Here is a 25,365-nt window from a genome sequence, read left to right on the forward strand (position 1 = left end):
TGAACCTTGATGGTGGGTGTCAGTGGGCTATTCACTGCGAAATGCATTGCAGCTAAGCCTGATCATGTCCTCGGTCATCTTCCACACAGACACTTTCCAGCACGGGTCACTGGATAGCAATCAGGAATAGGAAACCTGGATGATTTTTCCCCATTCATTGTTCATAATTAAAAACTCAATCAGAAAGAACATAAGGCTGACTGTTGTGAGAAATGGAAATAAATGGAGAGTTATCTTCTGAGGTTAGAGATGAAGTACTTTGCTGGAGCAATTTAAAAGGAGTGTCACCTTGGCTCAGGATAACACTCTTGCCTTTGACTCAGATAGTTGTGGATACAAGTCATACTCCATGATTTGAGCACATAATCTAGTTGACACTTCAGTGCAGGGCTGAGGGATTACTATACTGTTGGGTACACCAACTTTTGGGTGAAATGTTAAACTGAAGCTTTGTTTGCTCAAGTGGACGTAAAAGATCCCATGGCATTTTTGGATGAAGAGCAAGGATTTCTCCACGTGTTCTGGCCAACATTCATCCTTGAACCAATGTCATCAAAACAGATTAATTGGTCATTTATCTCATTGATCTTAATGGAACGTCGCTGTGTGCAAATTTTCTGTAGTATTTGATACATAACAACAGTAACTACACGTCACAATTAATTAATTATTTTTGAAGTGCTTTGGGATAGCTTGTGGATGTGAAAGACGCTATATAAATGCATGCCTTAGTATCTTTTATGTTAGGTCCAATCTCAAGTCAACTTGATCTAGGAGTGCTTGATACTGACATGCAAGACTCGAAGACCAGGAATTTCCTCATAGATACTACTGCTCTGATGCTGAAACTTCACCAGAAGTGCAGCAGAAATCACATTTACAGCTATATCTTCATTGAAATTATACCGGAAGAGTAGGAACAACTCAGGAAATTCCTGGTCCAAGCGTTTGATTATCTGACAATCAGGGTTAAAATTTTATTCATTAAAAAAAAATCCCACTTAAATGTTTCATTCGGGACCTCATGCAAGCAGTCACCATCACCATCTGATTTAAGCTAACCGTAAATGTTAATTATTTTAATAAATGGGTTATATCGCTCAGTAGAACAGACCAATGAAGATGCAGGTCTATTTTTCAAGTTAGCAAGCATACCGATCTGTTAATTTTACACTTAAGTTTTTACTTTTTTAATGTATGTCTAATTTGCCAGGAATGATAAAAAAAAACTTTAGAATAATCTTATCAGAGTACTGTCAACACATCTGTTATTATGAAATTGATTAATTTTACAAATTATTGCAATGAAGTGAGGCAGTAGACAGTGATTTGTCCTAAGTGGGAATATGCCAAAGGACTGGTAAACAGCTTCTAATGATTTCACTGGTCAGATATTTTAGGCTGTGTACAATAATTGGATCTGAGCAAAAGATTTGAAACTAAGTTTTAGCTCATTCAGGTTTTGTAGCTAAATTATCAAGCAAATATTAATATTTTGAATTGAATTAAAATGCTTCAATTAATTGGCATGTTCTAGTTTATAATTTTCTACAACAACAACTACTTGTATTTATATAGCGTCTTTAATGTTGTGAAATGTCCCAAGGCGCTTCACAGGATTATTATGAGATAAAAAATTTGACACCGAGCTGCATAAGTAGAAATTAGCGCATGTGACCAAATGCTTGTTTAAAGGAGGTAGAGAGGCGGAGAGGTTTAGGCAAGGAGTTTCAGAACTTGGAGCCGAGGCAACAGAAGGCACAGCCACCAATGATTGAGTGATTATACCCAGGGATGCTCAAGAGGGCAGAATTAGAGGAGCGCAGATATCTCGGGTGTGGTGGGGCTGGAGGAGATTACAGAGATAGGGAGGGGCGAGACCATGGAGGGATTTGAAATAAGGATGAGAATTTTGAAATAGAGGCATTGCTTAACTGGAAGCCAATGTAGGTCAGCGAGCACAGGGGTGATGGGTGAACGGGACTTCGTGCGAGACGGGCAGCCGAGTTTTGGATCATCTCTAGTTTACTTAGGGTAGAATATAGGAGGCCAGCCAAGAGTGCGTTGGAATAGTCAAGTCTAGAGGTAACAAAGGCATGGATGAGGGCTTCAGCAGCAGATGAGCTGAGGTAAAGGCAGAGACGGGCGAAGTTACGGAGGTGGAAACAGGCGGTCTTAGTTACGCTGCAGATATATGGTCGAAATCTAATTTCGGTCAAATATGACACCAAGGTTGCGAACAGTCTAGTTCAGCCTCAGACAGAAGTTGAGGAGAGGGATGGAGTCAGTGGCTAGGAATCGAAGTTTGTGGCGGGAAACGAAAACAATGGCTTCGGTCTTCCCAATATTCAATTGGAGAAAATTTCTTCTCATCCAGAACTGGATGTTAGACAAGCAGTCTGACAATTTAGAAACCGCGGAGGGGTCGAGAGAAGTGGTAGTGAGGTAGAGTTGGGTGTCATCAGTGTACATGTGGAAACTGATGCTGTGTTTTTGGTTGATGTCACAAAGGAGCAACATGTAGTTGAGAAATAATAGATCCTTGGGAGACATCAGACATAACGATGCGGGGGCGGGAAGAGAAGCCGTTTCAGGTGATTCTCTGGCTATAATTAGATAGATAAGAATGGAACCAGGCGAGTGCAGTGCCACCCAGCTGGACGATGGTGGAGAGGCGCTGGAGAAGTATAGAGTGGTCAACCATGTCAAAGGCTGCAGACAAGACAAGAAAGCCGATGAGGAATAGTTTGCCTTTGTTACAGTCACAAAGGATGTCATTTGTGACTTTGATGAAAGCTGTTTCGGTACCGTGGCAGACTAATTGGAGCGATCCAAATATGGAATTGCGGGAAAGATGGGCATGGATTTGGGAGACGACAACACGTTCAAGGACCTAATGTGAAATGAAAGGTCTGATTTTAACCCTGCCTGCTGACGGGAAAGGGGCAGGCAAGTGGTTAAAATACCGGTAGCATACTTACCGCTATCATTCCCAACACTGCTATCTTAACCATGCAATCTTATGATCTAGGACAGGCTAGTATTCAATTAGAAACAGGATTATGCACGTTTCCGCAAGGTACCTAGGCAGTTGTCACAACACATTTATCCTGTGCCAGTCTACCATCCTCCCAATAGTCAACCCTCCCAGTAACGTGGCAGAATGGCTGCTGGGGGTCAAGGGCTTCAGGAGTAGCTCATGATACCGCAGCAACACGGATATAATCAAAGCCAGGGGACCACCAGGATCCTTACTGAGCACACCATAGGGGTCCTGAAGGAGTTTAGATGTCTCTACAATAAGCCCCACAAAGAGTCTCCCACATCGTAATGGTGTGCTGCATATTGCACAACTTCGCCATAAAGAGACATAAGCATTTGGAGAAGGTGCAGCAGGAGCACTCATTGGACAAGGAAGAACAGGGGGAAGGTGAAGATACACCAGAAGAAGGAGATCCTTCTCAACACTTTGCAGCAAGATACATGAGGAGTCAGCTAATTGTTCACGATTCTGCTGACCTGCGCCTTTCCCTGCCCTGATAACTTAACACATTCCCTCTACTTAATAGTGCTTGTTACATCTCTTTATCCTGCATTCGACCCATTCAGACAACTTCTATATCAATGGCATACTAACAATAGGGACATAGAAACAAGAGTAGGCCATTCAGCCCGTCAAGCCTGTTCTGCCCAGTTAGATCATGGTTGATCTGTATCTTAACTCTATTTACCCACCTCGCTTCCATATCCCTTAAATACTCTTACTTAATAAAAATCTGTCTATCTCATAGAAACATAGAAAATAGGTGCAGGAGTAGGCTGTTCGACCCTTCAAGCCTGCACCACCATTTGATAAGATCATGGCTGATCATTCCCTCAGTACCCCTTTCCTGCTTTCTCTCCATACCCCTTGGTCCCCTTAGCTGTAAGGCCCATATCGAACTCCCTCTTGAATATATCCAATGAACTGACATCAACAACTCTCTGCGGCAGGGAATTCCACAGGTTCACAACTCTCTGAGTGAAGAAGTTTCTCCTCATCTCAGTCCTAAATGGCCTACCCCTTATCCTAAGACTATGTCCCCTGGTTCTGGACTTCCCCAACATCGGGAACAATCTCCCCGCAACTAACCTATCCAGTCCCGTCAGAATCTTATATGTTTCTGTGAGATCCCCTCTCATTCTTCTAAACTCTAGTGTATAAAGGCCCAGTTGATCCAGTCTCTCCTCATATGTCAGCCCAGCCATCCCGGGAATCAGTCTGGTGAACCTTCGCTGCACTCCCTCAATAGCAAGAACGTCCTTCCTCAGATTAGGAGACCAAAACTGAACACAGTACTCCACGTGAGGCCTCACCAAGGCCCTGTACAACTGCAGTAAGACCTCCCTGCTCCCATACTCAAATCCCCTCGCTATGAAGGCCAACATACCATTTGCCTTCTTCTCCGCCTGCTGTACCTGCATGCCAACTTTCAATGACTGATGAACCATGACACCCAGGTCTCGTTGCACCTCCCCTTTTCCTAGTCTGCCGCCATTTCAGACAATATTCTGCCCTCGTGTTTTTGCCCCCAAAGTGGATAACCTCACATTTATCCACATTATATTGCATCTGCCATGCATTTGCCTACTCACCTAACCTGTCCAAGTCACCCTGTAGCCTCCTAGTGTCCTCCTCACAGCTCACACCGCCAACCAGTTTAGTGTCATCTGCAAACTTGGAGATACTACACTCAATTGCTTCATCTAAATCATTAATGTATATAGCAAAGAGCTGGGGTCCCAGCACTGAGCCCTGCGGCACTCCACTAGTCACTGCCTGCCATTCTGAAAAGGACCCGTTTATCCCGACTCTGCTTCCTGTCTGCCAATCGGTTCTCTATCCACGTCAGTACATTACCCCCAATGCCATGTGCTTTGATTTTGCACACCAATCTCTTGTGTGGGACCTTATCAAAAGCCTTTTGGAAGTCCAAATACACCACATCCACTGGTTCACCCTTGTCCACTCTACCAGTTACATCCTCAAAAAATTCCAGAAGATTTGTCAAGCATGATTTCCCTTTCATAAATCCATGCTGACTTGGACCGATCCTGTCACTGCTTTCCAAATGTGCTGCTATTTCATCCTTAATAATTGATTCCAACATTTTCCCCACTACTGATGTCAGGCTAACCGGCCTATAATTACCCATTTTCTCTCTCCCTCCTTTTTTAAAAAGTGGTGTTATATTAGCTACCCTCCAGTCCATAGGAACTGATCCAGAATCGAAAGACTGTTGGAAAATGATCACCAATGCATCCACTATTTCTAGGGCCACTTCCTTAAGTACTCTGGGATGCAGACTATCAGGCCCCGGTGATTTATTTGCCTTCAATCCCATCAATTTCCCCAACACAATTTCCTGCCTAATAAGGATATCCTTCAGTTCCTCCTTCTCACTAGACCCTCGGACCCCGAGTACTTCTGGAAGGTTATTTGTGTCTTCCTTCGTGAAGACAGAACTAAAGTATTTGTTCAACTGGTCTGCCATTTCTTTGTTTCCCATTATAAATTCACCTGACTCCGACTGCAAGGGACCTACGTTTGTCTTCACTAATCTTTTTCTCTTCACATATCTGTAGAAGCTTTTGCAGTCATTTTTTATGTTCCCGGCAAGCTTCCTCTCATACTCTATTTTTCCCCTCTTAATTAAGCCCTTTGTCCTCCTCTGCTGAATTCTAAATTTCTCCCAGTCCTCAGGTTTGCTGCTTTTTCTGGCCAATTTATATGCCTCTTCCTTGGATTTAACACTATCCTTAATTTCCCTTGTTTGCCACAGCTGAGCCGCCTTCCTAGTTTTATTTTTACTCCAGACAGGGATGTACAATTGCTGAAGTTCATTTATGTGATCTTTAAATGTTTGCCATTGCCTATCCACCGTCAACCCTTTAAGTATCATTTGCCAGTCTTAAAAGTGGCAGTTTTAAAATGTTCAATTGACCTAGCCGCAGTTGCTTTTTGGAGGAGAGACTTTGCAGACTCATAAGCTGCTATTAAACATACCAAGCAGTGCGAGACCAGGGCAGGAGCGGCTGCCTTTAAACAGTGCGAGAGGGAGAGCCAAGGGACACACCATACAGTGTGAGAGGGAGAGGGAGGAACACACCACACAGTGTGAGAGGGAGAGGGAGGAACACACCACACAGTGTGAGAGGGAGAGGGAGGAACACACCACACCACACAGTGTGAGAGGGAGAGCCCAGGGACACACCACACAGTGTGAGAGGGAGAGGGAGGAACACACCACACAGTGTGAGAGGGAGAGGGAGGAACACACCACACAGTGTGAGAGGGAGAGCCCAGGGACACACCACACAGTGTGAGAGGGAGAGCCCAGGGACACACCACACAGTGTGAGAGGGAGAGCCCAGGGACACACCACACAGTGTGAGAGGGAGGGACACACCACACAGTGTGAGAGGGAGGGACACACCACACAGTGTGAGATGGACAGCCCAGGGACACACCACACAGTGTGAGAGGGAGAGCCCAGGGACACACCACACAGTGTGAGAGGGGGGGACACACCACACAGTGTGAGAGGGAGGGACACACCACGCAGTGTGAGAGGAAGAGCCCAGGAACACACCAAGCAGTGTGAGGGGGGGTGGCCCAGGGACACATCACGCAGTGTGACGGGGGGGGGGGGGTGCAGGGGCACACCACACTGTATGAGAGGAAGAGCCCAGGAACACACCACACAGTGTGAGGGGGGGGGCCCAGGGACACATCACGCAGTGTGAGGGGGGGAGGGAGGGACACACCACACAGTGTGAGAGGGGGAGGGAGGGAGGGACACACCAAGCAGTGTGAGAGGGGGAGGGAGGGACACACCAAGCAGTGTGAGGGGGGGGGGGGGGCAGGGACACACCACACAGTATGAGAGGGAGGGCCCAGGGACACACTAAGCAGCACCAACTGACCTGAAGACAAAAAGTAGAAAGAACCAAAATCAAAGTGTGACGTCAGAGGAAAAAAGGGACGTGCTTGGCTGGTGAGTTTTTTTCTCTCTCTTGTGGGCATTGGTTTGAATTAAGAGCTGAGATTAAAAACAACACTTGAAAACTTAATTAACTAAATACATTAGAGATGGCAGGACAGGCGATGTGTTTCTGCTGTTGCATGTGGGAGCTGGTTGACCCCATTGACCACATCTGCAGCAAGTATCTGCAGCTCGAGGAACTTTAGCTCCGTGTTGATGAGCTGGAGTCCGAGCTGCAGACACTACGACACAGGGAGGGGGAGAGTTACCTGGACGCTGTGTTCCAGGAGTCAATCACACCCCTTAGATTAATTCATTCAAACTTGGTCCGTGATCAGGGACAGTAGGGTGTGACTGCAAGCGAGGCAGGCATGGGGTCTCGGGAGGTAATGATGAAGGAGCCTCGGCCTTTGCTCTTGTCCAACAGGTTCGAGGCTCTTATTCCCTATGGACGAGAGCAGGGACTGCAAGGAAGATGAGCAAACTGACCATGGTACCGGGGGCCATTCAAGTGGGGGGAGTAAAAAGAAACGTCGTAGTGGTAGGGGACAATATCATTAAGGGGATAGATAAGGTTCTCTGCAGCCGAGAGCGTGAGTCCCGAAGGCTGTGGTGCCTGCCCGGTGCCAGGGTTAAGGACATCTCCTCAGGGCTGGAGAGGAACTTGGAGTGGGAGGGGGAAGATCCAGTTGTTGTGGTCCACGTGGGTACCAACGACATAGATAGGACAAAGAAAGAGGTTCTGCTGAGGGAAAATTAAAAAACAGAACCACAAAGGTAATAATCTCTGGGTTACTACCTGAGCCACAAGCAAATTTGCATAAGGTAAATAAGATCAGAGAGATGAATGCATGGCTCAAAGACTAGTGTGGGAGAAATGGGTTTTGGTTCGTGGGGCACTGACACCAGTACTAGGGTAAGAGGGAGCTGTTCCGTTTGGATGGGCTCCACTTAGACTGTGCTGGGACTAGGGTCCTGGCGAATCAAATAACTAGGGCTGTAGAGAGGGCTTTAAACTGATTAGTGGGGGGGTGAGGAAGGATTCAGGTGAGCGAAAATGTAAAAAATCACAGAATAAGTAGAAGGCAATAGAGCAGGGTAGCACTGGGGTAAATGAAAGACAGAGTATGCCAGGAAGGGACAGAATGTATAAACATAAAGTTGAAGCAGAAAGTGAGGTCAAAGCAGGAGAAAATGGTAAAAAATAACAAATTTAAAAGCTCTTTATCTGAATGCACGGACCATTCATAACCAGAGGGAGGAGTTGACGGCACAAATATATACAAATGGGTATGATCTGATAGCCATTACGGAGACGTGGTTACAAGGTGACCTGGATTGGGAACTAAATATTCAGGGGTATTTGACAATTCGGAAGGACAGACAGAAAGGAAAAGGAGATGGGGTAGCACTGTTAATAAAGGATGAGATCAGTGCATTAGAGAGAAATAATATTGGGTCAGAAGATCAAGATGTTGAATCAGTTTGGGTGGAGATAATGAATAATAAGGGGAAAAAGTCACTGGTGGGCGTAGTCTATAGGCCCCCTAGCAATAGCTACACTGTTGGACGGTGTATAAATCAAGAAATAATGGCGATTTGTAAGAAAGGTATGGCAATAATCATAGCCAATTTTAATCTTCATATTAATTGGACAAAGCAAATTGGCTTTGAGGAAGAGGTCATTGAGTGTATCCAGGATAGTTTCCTTGAACAGTACGTTGCGGAACCAACAAGGGAGTAGGCTATCCTAGATCTGGTACTGTGTAATGAGATAGGATTAATAAATGATCTCCTAGTAAAGGATCTTCTAGGAATGAGTGATCATAACATGGTTGAATTTCAATTTCAGTTGGAGGGTGAGAAAGTTGGATCTCAAGCCAGTGTTCTAAGTTTAAATAAAGGAGACTACAAAGGTATGAAGGCAGAGTTGGCTAAAGTGGACTTGGAAAATAGATGAAAGTATGGGAAGGTTGATAAGCAGTGGCAGACATTTAAGGAGATATTTCATAACTCGCAACACAAATATATCCCAATGAGAAGGAAAGACTAAGAGAAGGGATAACCATCCGTGGCTAACTAAGGAAATAAGGGATGGTGTCAAAGTGAAAACAAGAGCATACAATGTGGCCAAGACTAGTGGGAGGCCAGAGGATTGGGAAACTTTTAAAAGCCAGCAAAGAACGATTAAGAAAATGATAAAGAGAGGGAAGATAGATTATGAAAGTAAACTAGCATTTAAAATTAGCATATAAAAACAGATAAGAGTTTCTACGGTACATAAAAAGGGAAAAGAGTGGCTAAAGTAAATGTTAGTCCCCTAGAGGATGAGACTGAGGAATTAATAATGGAGAACAAGGAAATGGCAGATACATTGAAGAAATATTTTGTATCGGTCTTCACGGCAGAAGACACTAAAAACATCTCAATAGTGGTTAATCAAGGGGCTATAGGGAAGGAGGAACTTAATACAATCACTATCTCTAAAAAAAAAGTAGTACTCGGTTAAAATAATGGGACTAAAGGCAGACAAGTCCCTTGGACCTGATGGCTTATATCCTAGGGACTTAAAAGAAGTGGCTGCAGAGATAGTGGTTGTAATCTACCAAAATTCACTGGATTCTGGGACGGTCCCAGCGGATTAGAAAACCACAAATGTAACGCCCCTATTTAAAAAAGGAGACAGACAAAAAGCAGGAAAATATAGACCAGTTAGCCTAACATCTGTCGTTGGGAAAATGCTGGAGTCCATTATTAAGGAAGCAGTAGCGGGACATTTGGAAAAGCATAATTCAATCAAGCAGAGTCAGCAGTTTTATGAAAGAGAAATCATGTTTGACAAATTTGCTGGAGCTCTTTGAGGATGCAACGAGCAGGGTGGATAAGGGGGAACTAGTGGATGTGGTGTATTGGGATTTCCAGAAAGCATTCGATAAGGTGCCACATAAAAGGTTACTGCACAAAATAAAAGCTCACTGGGTTGGAGGTAATATAATTAGCATGGATAGAGGATTGGCTAATTAACAGAAAACAGAATCGGGATAAATGGGTCATTTTCCAGTTGGCAAACAGTAACTAGTTGGGTGCCGCAGGGATCGGTGTTGGGGCCTCAACTATTTACAATCTATATTAATGACTTGGATGAAGAGACTGAGTATAATGTAGCCAAGTTTGCTGATGATACAAAGATGGCTGGGAAAGCAAATTGTGAGGAACACACAAAAAATCTGCAAAGGGATAGAGACGGGCTAAGTGAGTGGGCAAAAATTTGGCAGATGGAGTATAATGTGGGAAAATGTGAGGTTATCCACTTTGGCAGAAAAAAATAGAAAAGCAAATTATAATTTAACTGGAGAAAAATTGCAAAATGCTCTAGTACAGAGGGACCTGGGGGTCCTTGTGCATGAAACACAAAAAGTGAGTATGCAGGTACAGCAGGTAATCAGGAAGGCAAATGGAATGTTGGCCTTTATTGCAAGAGGGATAGAGTATAAAAGCAGAGAAGTCCTGCTGCAACTGTGCAGGATATTGGAGAGGCCTCACCTGGAGTGCTGTTTTGGTCTCCGTATTTAAGGAAGGATATACTTGCATTGGAGGCTGTTCAGAGAAGGTTCACTAGGTTGATTCCGGAGATGAGGGGGTTGACTTATGGAAGATAGGTTGAGTAGGTTGGGCCTATACTCATTGGAGTTCAGAAGAATGAGAAGTGATCTTATCGAAACAAATAAGATAATGAGGGGGCTCGACAAGGTGGATGCAGAGAGGATATTTCCACTCGGGATACTAAAACTTGGCAACAGAGTCTCAGTATAAGGGGACCGCCCATTTAAAACTGAGATGAGGACGAATAAATCTATAGAATTCTCTGCCCCAGAGAGCTATGGCGGCTAGGTCATTGAATATATTTAAGGCGGAGATAGACAGATTTTTGAGCGATAGGGGAATAAAGGGTTATGGCGAGCAGGCAGGGAAGTGGAGCCGAGTCCATGATCAGGTCAGCCATGATCTTATTGAATGGCGGAGCAGTCTCGAGGGGCCGGGTGGCCTACTCCTGTTCCTATTTATTATGTTCTTAAACCACAATGCAGATCAAAGTGCCAAATGTGATCTCGGTGATTGGAAGGGGACCCGGCCTAGTGGGGAGCCAATTGGCTTGGACTCCCACAGACTTTAAATTAAAATCTCTAGATCAGCCGTTGAGCTCAGGGAACCAATAGAACAGTAGCTGAAGTTGTGGTGGAGGACCAGGGAAAACTCACCCCCACAGGCAGATGCTGGAGTTTCTATTACACATTAGAAGGCGGCACTAGAGATGCACTTGAAGTGGCACTTGCGCCTGCCTGACTCATGTAAATGAGATGCCCTCCCTCTGACCCTCTGACCCTGTGGACTCTAGCAGGAGTATCGTTTGAGGGTACCATAGGGCATGATTCCAGTGTGACTGCCAGAATTGTGACCTGAGGAATTTCGGGCATAGTACCTTCAAATTTAGTCAAATAAATGATCTGAAGATGAAATTGGCAGATAGCTTTTCTTGTTCCATGACTTTTTAAATGTATTTAAAAGCTAACTTTTTTTTTTCATGTTAAGTTAAACATTTGTGAATGCTCTCATGGACTGTCATTTTTGGCAGGATGGAGTAGTAAGGGGAGCTTCTGCTTAACAGCTTTACAATTATATCTTATCCCACTTAATAGAAGCTGATCTCACAGGGAGAGCACCAGTCAGAGAATTGAGACGACAGTGTTAGCCCTATCTCAAACCCATACTCCCATCAATTCTGCTTTCCCCTTTGAGAGCACAGAGTTTATCCTGATAACTGAAAGTCTTCAGAATTGTGGAGATATAAAACTAATCTTACTCTTGTAAAATAGAGGTAATAATTTATTTGTACTGTGTTGAAACTGAGCTTTTAGTTGTATATCTCATGAAATGGACCCTGACCTTTTGTATTACAATGTTCTACAGTTTAGCAAAGTTAGGACCATAACGACCAGGTCGAACTCCATCAAGCAGGGCAAGGATCAGCATTTCCCAGTTATCATGAATGGGAAGGAGGACATTCTGTGGTGCACAGAACTGGAGAGGTGAGCCTTGCCAGCATTTCTTTTAAATGCGTCTTTCACCCCCATTTTTAAATTTATTTTTTCCTCCCCCCATTTCAGATTCGCTGAACCTATTTTCCATCCCTCCCTGTGGCCAGGTATCTGGCCTCCACTCAGTGTCCGACAGCATAACTTAAATCAAGGGCATGCTGTGGGGGAAATCACATAGGTGAACCTAGATTCTACTAATATCTGACACAATGTGTCATATCAGATATCGATCACTGTGAAGCAATTCACAAGAAAGGAAAGTCAGATACGATAGAATATTATAACCTGCTGTTTGCTGCTGTAATGAACATCACCAGATTTCTGAAAATTTTCATATCCAGACTTGCGTAGAAATTTGCAGTCAGAAAACGTGTGTAATCTTTGTACTAAGAATAAATGTGTACACGGCAATGTGAAAGTCTGTTTCAGTCTGGGGTTAAAGCTGCCTGTGGAAAAATAGTTTTGGTGGCACTAAGTTTATTTAATTTAAATCAATAATGATAGGAGATCTGGTGCGATAAACCCACCTCTAGAAACAAGGCTAAAATTTAGCCCAGATTGTTGGGGTGAATGATTCCCGTTTGTGCTGTGAAATTGTCTCAGCCTAGTTGATGCATGTTCACAGCACACTGCCCATAATTCAACACTGTCAGCTTCATCCAGAGAGGCCATAAGGATGACTGGCATGTAACACAATTTCTGAAATTGGTCTTAAAACACTTTGATGCATTGTAATGGGAGACATACTCTGCATTTAATGAAGTATAGATTCATCTTGGACGGTAGCTGAAAATGGACAATAGCGAATCAGCAGCCTGGTTTGCACTTCGTCCAAATTTTTTTTCCATTTGTTGGGTTTGGATTTTCACAGCTATGTTATATGTGCAGTGGCATAAAATATGGTATCGAAATTCCAGTGGAGGGGAGCTGAATCACATACTGAATCCACCTTCAACAAGACCTTCCCAAATAGATAGCTTAGTACTGGGATAATACTGTTGTCAATTTAAGTGTAACCAATGGAGCGAATGCAGCACTTCTTGACATCATGGCCTGCAGTGAAACCGCCCTTGCTGATTACCAGTGTAACTCCCATCCCTTCCCCCAAGTAGTTGACTTGCATTGCTAAGAAGATTCAATTTATGTGCAAGTTGGCCAAATTACCTTCACTGCACACATTAAATACAGCGGTTTTCTTCAAAAATCAAACCACAAGTGTGTACGCTGGATGCATAATGCGTGTGTGCACAATTGTGCTTCAGGTTTTCGAAGAAACTAGTCAGCACAAGAGAGGTGGTGTTATTTATTGGGCCTCATTTTTTCCATAAGAGCAACATGGGCTAATCTGGGAGTGTGCGATACTGGATGCAAGTGGAAGAGCGTTCCATTGCTTAGCAAAACATCTATAGCACCTTCATCCAGAAGTAAACATACTGTGATTGAAATTATTCACGATTCCTGATGCAGAATATTTTGAAAATGTTTGGACACAACTTTTCTATTACAAAAGTTTATTTTCATTGGTATTGTTTGCTGGCAAACTCCATGGTAGACAGCTGAGAGTTATGCGAAGGTTAAGTGACCAAGAAATGAGCTTGAGGAAACTGCTCCAAGATAAAAAAAATAGTTTATACTCTTATAATGTGCACAAGGGGGTATATTTTACAATATAATGCTCCCAGCATTGAACTTTGCATCACAGGTGCACACATAAGAGCATAAGAAATAGGAGCAGGAGTAGGCCACATGGCCCCTCAAGCCTGCTCCGCCATTCAATAAGATCATGGCTGAACTTCTACATCATCGCCCCTTCCCCATATCCCTTGATTTCTGTTTGAATCCCTCCAATCAGGCCTCCCCACGTTACAGTACCGAAACTGCTTTTACCAAGGTCCCAAATGACATCCTAATTGACTGCGATAAAGGTAATCTATCCCTCTTGTTCTTCTGGACCTGTCTGCAGCCTTTGACACGGTTGACCACAAAGTTCTGCTCCAATGCCACTCCACAGTGGTCCAGCTCAATGGAACTGCACTCGCCTGGTTTCATTCCTATCTTTCCAACCATAACCATAGAATCACCTGCAACGGCTTCTCTTCCCGATCCCACACTGTCACTTCTGGTGTCCCCCTTGGATCTATCCTTGGCCCCCTTCCTTTTCTCATCTACATGCTACCCCTCAGTGACATCATCCAGCAATACAGCGTGAATTTTCACATGTACGCTGCCTCTCCTCCACCTCTCTTGAACCCTCCACTGCTTGTCCGACATCCAGTACTGGATGAGTAGAAATTTCCTCCAATAAAATATTGAGAAGACCGAAGCCATTGTCTTCGGTTCACACCGCAAACTCAGTTCCCTTTCCACTGATTCGATCTCTCTCCCTGGCAACTGTCTAAGGCTGACCAAGTCTGTTCGCAACCGTAGTGTTATATTTGGTCACGAATTGAGCTTCCTACCTCATATCCGTTCTATCACTAATACTGCCCATTTCCATCTTCGTAATATCACCTTTCTCTGCCCTTACCCCAACTTATCTGCTGCCGAAACCCTCATCCATGCCTTTATCACATTTAGACTTGACTATTCCAATGCACACCTGACCGGCCTCCCTAGTTGTACCCTCCACATACTTGAGGACATTCAAAATTCTGCTGCCTGTGTGCTAACTCGCACCAAGTCCCACTCATCCATCTCCCCTGTGCTTGCTGTCCTACATTGGCTCCCAATTAAGCAACTCCTCGATTTAAAAATTATCAGCCTTGTTTTCAAATCCCTCCATGGCCTTGCCTCTCCTTATCTCCTGTAATCTCCTCCAGCCCTATAATTCCCCCAGACCTCTGCGCTCGCCTATTCTGGCCTTTTGAACATCCCTGACTTTAAATGCTCCACCATTGGCAATCGTGCCTTCAGCTGGCTCAGTCCTAAACTCTGGAATTCCCTCCCTAAATCTCTCTGCCTCTCTACTTCTCTTTCCTCCTTTAAGACGCTCCCTCAAACATACTTCTTTGAAGAAGCTTTTGGTCATCTGCCCTAATACCTCCTTATAGAAACATAGAAAATAGGTGCAGGAGTAGGCCATTCGGCCCTTCGAGCCTGCACCACCATTCAATATGATCATGGCTGATCATGCAACTTCAGTACCCCATTCCTGCTTTCTCTCCATACCCCTTGATCCCTTTAGCCGCAAGGACCACATCTAACTCCCTTTTGAATACATCTAACAAACTGGCTTCAACAACTTTCTGTGGTAGAGAATTCCACAGGTTCACAATTCTCTGAGTGAAGAAGTTTCTCTTAATCTTGGTCCTAAATGGCTTACCCCTTATCCTTGGACTGTGACCCCTCGTTCTGGACTTCCCCAACATTGGAAACATTCTTCCTGCATCTAACCTGTCCAATCCCGTCAGAATTTTGTATATTTCTATGAGATCCTCTCTCATTTTTCTAAAGTCCAGTGAATATAAGCCTAGTCGATCCAGTCTTACTTCATATGTCAGTCCTGCCATCGCAGGAATCAGTCTGGTGAACCTTCTCTGCACTCCCTCAATAGCAAGAATGTCCTTCCTCAGATTAGGAGACCAAAACAGTACACAATATTCAAGGTGTGGCCTCATCAAGGCCCTGTTCAACTGCAGTATGAACTCCCTGCTCCTATACTCAATTCCTCTCGCTATGAAGGCCAACATGCCATTTGCCTTCTTCACCTCCTGCTGTACCTGCATGCCAACTTTCAATGACTGATGTACCATGACACCCAGGTCTCGTTGCACCTCCCATTTTCCTAATCTGTCACCATTCAGATCATATACTGCCTTCCTGTTTTTACCACCAAAGTGGATAACCTCACATTTATTTAATTATATGGCTCGGTGTCAAATTTTTTTTTTTTTTGGTGACACTGTTAATTGCCTTGCGACATTTTATTATGTTAAAGGAGCTATATAAATTATAATTTGTTGTTGTTGATTCTCTTAGTGCCCAAGAATCTATCGATCTCAGTCTTGAATATACTCAATTCAAGATTGAGCATCCTCTGTGGTAGAAAATTCCAAAGATTCACAAATCTTTGAGTGAAGAAATTTCTCCTCATCTCAATCCTAAATGGCCGATCCCTTATCCTAAGACTATAACCCCTAGTTCTAGACTCTCCAGCCAGGGGATACAGTGTCCAGTATCTACCCTATCAAGCCCTCTGAAATTTTTATGTTTCAAAGAGAACACCTCTCATTCTTCTAAACTGCAGAGAATATAGGCCCATTCTACTCAATCGCACCTCATAGGACAACCCTCTCATCCCAGGATTCAATCGAGCAAACCTTTGTTGCACCCCCTCGAAGGCAAGTATATCCTTCCTTGAGTAAGGAGACCAAGGGGCTAAAATTGCAACACTCCTTAAGGTCCATTACCGAGTCTAAGACGGTAATGAGGTGGTAGGGCCTTTCCGACTGAGGGCAGGTGGATGGGCCGGGGGCGGCATTAACAGGTTTCCCCCCCACCCGTGATCCCACCCTGTTGGGCACGCACCAACCCCTTACCACCCGGCAGCAAACCCTCTCCACCCCGCAAGGAAAATTGCCCTGCTGGAGCGGAGTCAGCGTCACTCAGTGCCGATAGTTTTTCCCGGCGTGAAGCTGCCAGTCGCTGGGCAGCACGTATGTCCTTAAAGGGGAGGGCACACTTCCGCAGCTGCAATTTCATTTTATTGTTGGCCGATTCTGAAGTCAGCCCGACAATGACTGCCACGGGTTCGACCGGGCCACCAACAGGCAGCCCAGCACCTCGGCATTTAGGGTTAGGGTGCCGGACCGCTGGCCCGGCAGAAGCCCACCCTGGTGGCCCAGTTGGCGCCACTAAAGTGGCTGCAGAGTTCGCAGCAGCCCTCCCCTTTAACTAAAGGGGAGGGATGTTGTGACATCACCAGCATCGTGTTGATGTGCTCAGCGTGGCGCTGATGATACCGCCCGTCTTCTGCCTTGCTCCTAACCCACTTCCGCCCCGCAGCCGCCCGAAACACCACCCCAGCACATTGAAAAAGAAAATGAGAGCAATTTCGCTACATTCTCCGACCCAAGGATTCGAGCGGAGAATAATCATTTAATTCAAATGACCCGCCCCATTTGGGGTGGAGGCCAATTTTGCCCCGCAAAACTGTATATAGTCCTGTACAATTGCAGCAAAACTTTCTTACTCTTATATGGGAACGGTAGCATAGTGGTTATGTTACTGGACTAGCAATCCAGAGGCCTGGATGAATTACCAGGGGATGTGAGTTCAAACCCCACCATGGCAGCTGGGGAATTTAAATTCAGTTAATAAAAAAAAAGAAATCTGGAATGAAAAGCTAGTAGCAGTAATGGTGACCATGTACCTACCAGATTGTTGTCAAAAACCCACCTGGTTCACTAATGTCCTTTAGGGAAGGAAATCTGCCATCCTTACCCAGTCTGGCCTACATGTGACTCCAGATCCACAGTAATGTGGTTGACTCGTAACTGCCCTCTGAACTGCAAGCCAATCAATTAAGGGCAATAAGGGATGGGCAATAAATGCTGGCCTTGTGACTTCAATCACTTTGCAATAAAGGCTAACATAACATTTGGCTTTCTAATTGCTTACTGTACCAGCATGTTAACTTTCTGTGATTTGTGTACAAGGAAACCACAATCCCTCTGAATACCAACATTTACTAGTCTCTCACCTTTTTAAACATATTCTGCTTTTACATTCTTTCCATTCCCAAAGTGGATAATTTCACACATCCCCACATTGTACTCTATCTGTCACCTTCTTGCCCACTCACTTAACCTGTCTATATCCCTTTGCAGCCTCTTTATGTTCTCCTCACAGCTTACTTTCCCATCTAGCTTTGTATCATCAGCAAACTTGTAAGTCATTTATATAGATTGTAAATAGCTGAGGCCCAAGCACTGATCCTTGCGACACTCCACCACTTACACCCTGCTATCTCGAAGATGACCCATTTAATCTTACTTTCTGTTTTCTGTCCATTAACCAATCCTCAATTCATGCTATTATATTACCCCCAATCCCATGAGCCCTAAACTTGTGTAACAACCTCTTGCATGGCACTCATCGAATGCCTTCTGAAAATCCAAATTCACTACATCCAAAGGTTCCCCCTTATCTGCCCTGCTAGTTACACCCTTAAAAAAACTCGAATAGATTTGTCAAACACGATTTCACTTTCATAAAACCGTGTTGACTCTGCCTAATTATACTGTGATTTTCCAAGTGCCCTGTTACCACTAGCATTTTCCCTACTACTGACGTGAGGTTAACTGGTCTATAGTTCCCTGTTTTTTCTCTCCCTCTTTTCTTGAACAGCGGGGTTACATTCGCTATCTTCCAATCCACGGGATCCGTTCTAGAATCTAGGGAGTTCTGGAAGATCAAAACCAATGCATCCACTATCACTGCAGCCATACTTTTAAAATTAAGATGTCGGCCAGCAGGTCATGGGGATTTGTCAGCTTTTAATCCCATTGATTTCTCAAGTATTTTTTCTTTACAAATATTGATTACTTTAAGTTCCTCACTCTCATTAGACCATTGGTTCCCTGCAATGTTTTTTTGTGTCTTCTACTGTGAAGACAAATACAAAATATTTACTTAATGTCTCTGCCATTTCCTTATTCCCCACTATAATTTCTCCTGTCTCTGCCTCGAAAAGATCCTCATTTACTTTCACTAATCTCTTCCTTTGTAGATACTTTTCAAAGCTCTTACAATCTGTTTTTAAATTTCTTGCTAGTTTACTTGCATATTCTATTTTCTCCCTCTTAATCAATTTCTTGATCATCCTTTGCTGATTTTTAAAACCCTCCCAATCCTCAGGCTTACTATTTTTAGCAACATTGTAAGCCTCTTTTGATCTAACACTATCCTTAACTTCTAGTTCATCATGGTTGTACCACTTTTCAAGTGAGCTTTTATTCTTCAAAGGACTGTATATTCGTTGAGAATTATGAATTATTTTGTTAAATGTTTGCCATTGCTTATCTACTGTCATATCTTTTAATCTAATTTCCCAATCTACCTTAGCCAAATCGCCCCTCATACCTCCGTAATTGCCTTTGTTTACATGATGGATCCTAGTTTCGGACTTCACCACATCATTCTCAAACTTAATATGAAATTCTGTTGTGATCACTCATCCCCAGAGGATCTTTTACTATAAGAATACTAAAAATTCTTGATTACTTCAAGAATTTAGGCGCAGAGATCTGCAAACGCGATTCATGCCGCACAATTTTCTGTCTGTTCGATATGTCCTTCCATTGCACAATGCATTGTACAGTGGTAAATCATAACATTTATCCCAAGGTACTTTGTTCCTGGTAATTTTGATCATTAAACTATTCATTCGTTCAACTGGAAGTGCAGATTATTTATCTGTAAATTTTGTATGAGACAAAAAATAATCTTGATAAATTTGCAAGTCCTTTTGTGTCTCTGATGATTAGGGTTAGTTTCTTGTCTGTACAATCAACTTGTCTTGTGTGCCATTAGCTATTTTTCATAATGGGGGAAAAGCAGGGAGTATCTTGTAGCTTGCACAAAATAAACAATGCCAGGGATGAATTTCAAACATGTACTGATTGAGTGCCTTAAATATTCAGCCACATACTTGCTCCAAACCTTCCTAGAAATCCATATAAGCTTGTAACTTGCTCCTGAACACTTACACCAAGAAATGACAAATTGGACACAGGGAACGAGCCCTGGAATGGGTAGGCTTGAGGCACACCTGATGTTGTGCCTCGGGCCTCATTTAAATGAGACCGGCAAGCTGTTCCCAGGCAGCTCGCCGGCAAATCGGCAATGGATTTTGGACTGCTGCCATGGGAAGAGACAAATACGAGGAAGTGGGGAAGCAATCAGGAGAAGGAAAACAATCGAGAGAGGGTGATTGGGAGATGGGGATGTAATTGGGAGAGGTGGGGGGCGGGGGAGGACGATTGGAAGGGGACCGAGCGGGAGCTGGCAACAGTCTTTGGTACTGCAGTGGAGTTGGGAGGGGCACTCCTGGATCCACATTCAACTAAGTATTTGCTAACACTTGCGTTTTTGGTGACGGGATGTAACGATCCCTTTATGGACCGCTGTTTAGGCGGCATGTAGACTATGTTTTCCTGAATGCAGCTGGCCTGACTGCGTTCAGGGCAGGCGAAATTTGTGAAGAGGCTCTCAAACAGGCGTTAGGCCCTTTATTTGCATATGCAAAGGGGTGTTTCAGGCATAGGCCCCGGATTCCTCTCTTTCTGCCTTTACCAATATGACGGGTAACGTATGTCTGCTGCAGAATGTGCAAGTGCCCACCTAATTGGCCGCTTTGGTGCCTGTTTTACACCTCTAAAATGGGCACTGCATCAATCAATTTATAGGCCCTATTTTCTTATAGGACTTGTATTGTTAGTATGATTTGTCAAAAGAAAGAATGAGCATATACAGGGAAAATCCAGGGTGATGGAATCAGAGTAGATAGATGTGTTGGGATGAGTGGCTTCTTTAAGTACTTATGTGATCCTTTGAAGAACAGAATATGTGGTAATCTTTGCCCTTCTGAATAAACAAGAAATCTAGAGAATTAGCTCAGCAAATAATGTGACCAGTGCTTGAGGGTTAGTGTGTTTTCTTTGGCTGAAATGCTTTTTGAAAGTATTGGGATTGCATCCGTGTAAATAGATTTATGTCATTCAAAAGGTTTATGAGCTTAACTGTTTCTCTATAATAATGTGTCATAAAGATTTTTCAGGCCATCTTTGCTCTTTATCTGTGTAAAATGCAGGCAAACATTTATATTTGATAGGCTTCATTGCTCTTCTGTGCAGTAATGTCATGTAGGTCTTTATGAATAATACTAGCTGACATCAGTGCTCATGTGCAATATAATTTGTGTAAGTTTGCATGAAATGGGGAATCGAGTTCAATAGTTGTTAGAATGGGGAGATCAGGTGGATGACTTTTCAGTTTGTGCATGAGTGCCTATACACCCTTGCCCTTTCCATTAAGCATGCAAAAGTGGCGATATTGGGACAGAACTACTGCAGTCACATGTGCTCACATTCCATATCTATAATGAGCTGGTACAGATTGTTTTATGATTGAGGAAGAACGTTATGTTAATTTAAGATTTGTAACAGTCTTATTTTTGTGACCTTTGCCAGTCCAACCAAGAAATGTGATTTCAGCTGATGCTGTTTTTAGCGGACTCATCCATATTTAAAAGTTTGTGCCTAGTGTGCGTCCATCACATTGCACCTTTTAAAGGTGTAACACCTGAATGGGTCACACCTCAAGATATCACGGCCTAGGAACAGGCCAGCGCAAACGGGGCACAAAAAACAATCCCTAAACCGGAACGGCTAGGCCAAGGCCAACCTGATATTGGGCGTTGCGCCTCATTTACATTAGACCGGCAACTTACAGACACATGTTCAGCCTCCCCAGGCAGCTCACCAGCGAAGACCATGTGACCCTCGGGCAGATCTTGGAAACGGCAGGTAAGCAATCTGGAGGAATGCAACTGGGAGAGGGGGTGAGGCAGCAGTAATTAGGAGGGGCGGTGGGGAGACCCTGATTGGAAAGGGCCTGAGTGGTGGCTAGCACAGGCCCATGGTTTTAATATGGAGCTGAGAGGAGCACTCCTGCACCTCCTGGCACCACATTGAGTTAAATATTTTTGTAAAACGTAATCTTTTTGGTGGCGACCTGCAGTGGTCCCTATAAGGACCCATGGTTAGGCCACATGCAGACCTGGCTTTCCTGAATGTTGCTGGCCTGCACCAGCTGCATTCAGGGCAAACCAATTTGATAAAATGGGTATCGAACAGGCGTTGGGTCCGTTGCATATGCAAATAAGGAGCCTAATGCCTGTTTCAAGTGCAGGTCCTGGATGCCTCTTTCGATGCTTATAATATTTGGCAGGCAGCGCACTTCTGCTTCAGAATGTGTGCGTATATGCTGTAAAACGGGCGCAGCATTATCGAATTTCGTGGCCCATGTATTCATCTGCAAAATTTTGGGAATTTTTGGAGGAGGTCTTATCTAATACCTGACTGACTAAATGTAAACATGTCAAAAGCAGTTTGATTCAATGAACAACTACCAAAAACAAATGAACAGTAACAGAAAACTGAGCAATCAAACCATACAATTGCTTTTTTTGATTCCTATCATTCCTGAACTGACACATACAATACTTATTACAAAGAATCTACAGCACAGAAATATGTCTTTCATTCCAACTGGTCTATGCTGGTGTTTATACTCCCCATGAGCCTCCTTCCACTGTAATTACCTCATCCCACCCTGCCCTCATATCCCTCTGTTCCCTTCTCCCTTAATACTATTTGCTTGAAGTACTCCATGTGGCAGCGAGTTCCACATTCTATCCACTCTTTGTGTAAAGATATTTCTTCTAAATTCTTTGCGATCTGTAAGTGGCTATTTTCTATTGATGCACCCCTGTTCTGGACTTGCTCACAGTGGAAAAGGTCTCTCCATGTCAAACCCCTATAATTGTAAAGACCTCTTTCAAGTATCCACTTAGTCTTCTCTTTTCCAGAGAAAAGTGTCTCCGTCTGCTCAGTGCTCCCTGATAGTTTCATCCTCCCAATTCAGGTAACATCCTTGTAAATCTTTTCTGTACTTTTCCAGTGCCTCGGGTGAGCTTAGAAAAGAGGTACAAAAGACAATTAGGAAATCCCTGGAAAATGTTTTCTTGGGAGTCTCAATTTGGAGTCTTAATTAGGAGTGTTTGATGAGATCTTCAATTAGTTTATTTGCACTTTATAGTAACTCATGAGCATATTATGCAGTGAGTAGGATATCATTATAAAGACAGATGTACTCTCGAAAGGTTCATAGAGCTAGAATGTCTTTATTTCTTTTTATTTACCGTTTTTCCGTGAACACAACTCACACCTAGATCCATTTATTGGAGCTGAGAATTCCAAGCTAAAGGTTTTCAAATTTGCCTTTTTGGTATATGCCTACATAGGGATACAAGATCAGCTTAAACATGCCCAAGTTGCTTCTATGTAGCACATGAAATTCTATTCTGGTAACATGATGAATGAAGGCATTCCCTGTACATGATGGGGCTGATTCTGTGCGTGGTTATCGGTTGGCAGGTGGTGGGGAATCGCGGGTATGTAGCTTTGATTTTTCATTTATCAAAATTAATGGGTGGAAAGTCACAGGCTCAATGTAATTCACAGTGTATTTTCTTGCCATGCACCTCCACTGGGCATTGTACCCTGCTGGGAACATGTAAGCAACCCTATTGCGTCTGCAAAATACCATAACCGGGCAATTTCACAGAAAAGTTTTGGCCCCAAGTTGTATCAAAACAGCATCTTTAAAGATATATATAAAATATAGTTATGAAAAGAGAATAAGGAACATCAGTAAGTGCACAGCTTATTATTCTAGAAATTCTGTAAATATACTTCCCCTTTAACGTTAGGGCATTAAATGGGACTATTGAATTTAAATATTTTTTTTGAATTAAATCAACAGAAGATTCACTCTATTCAAGAGGTGTAGCAATCTCACTGCTGAATAGTTTTGTTATTTTAAGAGTTTATTTGAATTAAACAGTGTGATAACGATGAAGTTTAACTGCTTATTTAACCATCAAAATCTGGAAATTTGTAAATAAATTCTGAAAACTAGCCGTAAAATTTGTCAGCATATTGACATAAATATACATCTTTAAATTGACAACATAATATGTAATCTTAAAAAGTATCAATGGATTTTGTTTTGAGCAAACATTAATTGTCAGGTGTTCCAGAAGTAAAAAATGTCAGCATTTGTTGGTGTTCTGAGAATTCTCAACCAATATAAAGGTGCAGTGACTAGATTTAATATAGATCATTAAAAAAAGCTACAATGGGGTAGAAATTTGCCGCTGTCCAGTTTCAGATATCCGCAGCAATACACAAACCAGGAAGCTTGGGGCCAGTCCGAAATTGGGACTAGAGCCTTAATTTAATAATCTGGATGAGCTGTCAGAGCTCTGGAATTCCCTCCCTAAACCTCTCTGCCTCTCACTCCTCCATTAAGATGCTCCTTAAAACCTACCTCTTTGACCAAGCTTTTGATCACCATTCCCAATATCACTTCATGTGTCTCGGTATCAAAACAAAATCCATTGATACGTTGCATATCACTCCCGTGAAGCGCTTTGAGATGTATTACTGCGTTAAAAGCATTATATAAATGTAAGATGTTGTTGGATGTGAGAGATTCAGACTAATTGAGTAGGATAGAATTCCTGATTGGATAAATAATATGTGGTCTGTGGAAGGAACAGATTTGATGGGCTGTGGTCTTTTTTATTCTATATTTACTTCTGCAAAACAGACACATCCTGGAAACATATGCAAATTATATTTTAGGTGCAATGGCATGCTTTCAACAGAAACTTTTTATGCTGTTTGTTTCTCTTCCTGCAGGATTTTTGGCTTCCCAGTGCATTACACAGATGTGTCAAACATGGGACGAGGAGCCCGACAAAAACTTCTTGGAAGGTCATGGAGTGTGCCTGTCATTCGCCACCTATTTGCACCACTGAAGGATTACTTTGCTTGTGAATAATACAGTACAATATATGCCTTTCAGGAATATAAAGGTGCTTTCATAGAGGATGATCAGTAGTAAAACAAATCCAGACTGATTTTAACATATCACTATACTGTGACACGAGAAATCTGAATGGCGTTATTGTGAAGGTTGCATGCTGTGCATTTATGATACTGTGGCCATTACTCACAGTCATAACTCAGGACAGGGTAGGTAGCAAACAGACCTACCATAGTTGTTTTAGATTTTTTAATCTCATCTTTTATATGGAAAAAAAACAGAATTCCTACTTTTAGCTGTAGTTTTATTACTGTCGTGTGAAGATTATACTTCACAGTTTTCTAGTGTACTTTGTAGACACTCATTTTAAGGGATTTTAAGGGCGTTTAACTCTTAATGGTGCTATTGTCCACCTTTTAGATTTTCAACTTATTTTCTAACACCTAAAATAGTATTTTATTGTTATATTATACATATCTGTAGCTGGATTATTGGTAGATGGATAGTAAATCATAAAACTGTTGATAAAAATGAATATAGTGCAGTTAAAAATCATTGTTCAATAATGTTGAAGTTGATGTTCTGTTTAAACAGTATTCCAGTGTATTTTTACTTACCTTTCAGCAAAA

At 43.0% G+C, this 25,365-nt stretch overlaps 1 protein-coding gene across 1 annotated transcript in view; it reads left to right on the forward strand.

The window, feature by feature from the left end:
- Positions 1-24,751, forward strand: part of dnmt3bb.1 (DNA (cytosine-5-)-methyltransferase 3 beta, duplicate b.1) — a 294,113-nt gene extending 269,362 nt beyond the window's left edge. Inside the window, exons 21-22 of the mRNA XM_070895082.1 lie at positions 11,994-12,112; positions 24,610-24,751. Of these exons, the coding sequence (XP_070751183.1) occupies positions 11,994-12,112; positions 24,610-24,751 (261 nt within the window). The remainder of the gene's footprint in view (positions 1-11,993; positions 12,113-24,609) is intronic.
- The last annotated feature ends 614 nt before the right edge of the window (positions 24,752-25,365 follow it).

This window comes from Pristiophorus japonicus, chromosome 12, assembly GCF_044704955.1.
Source record: "Pristiophorus japonicus isolate sPriJap1 chromosome 12, sPriJap1.hap1, whole genome shotgun sequence".
Lineage (NCBI taxonomy): Eukaryota > Metazoa > Chordata > Chondrichthyes > Pristiophoridae > Pristiophorus > Pristiophorus japonicus.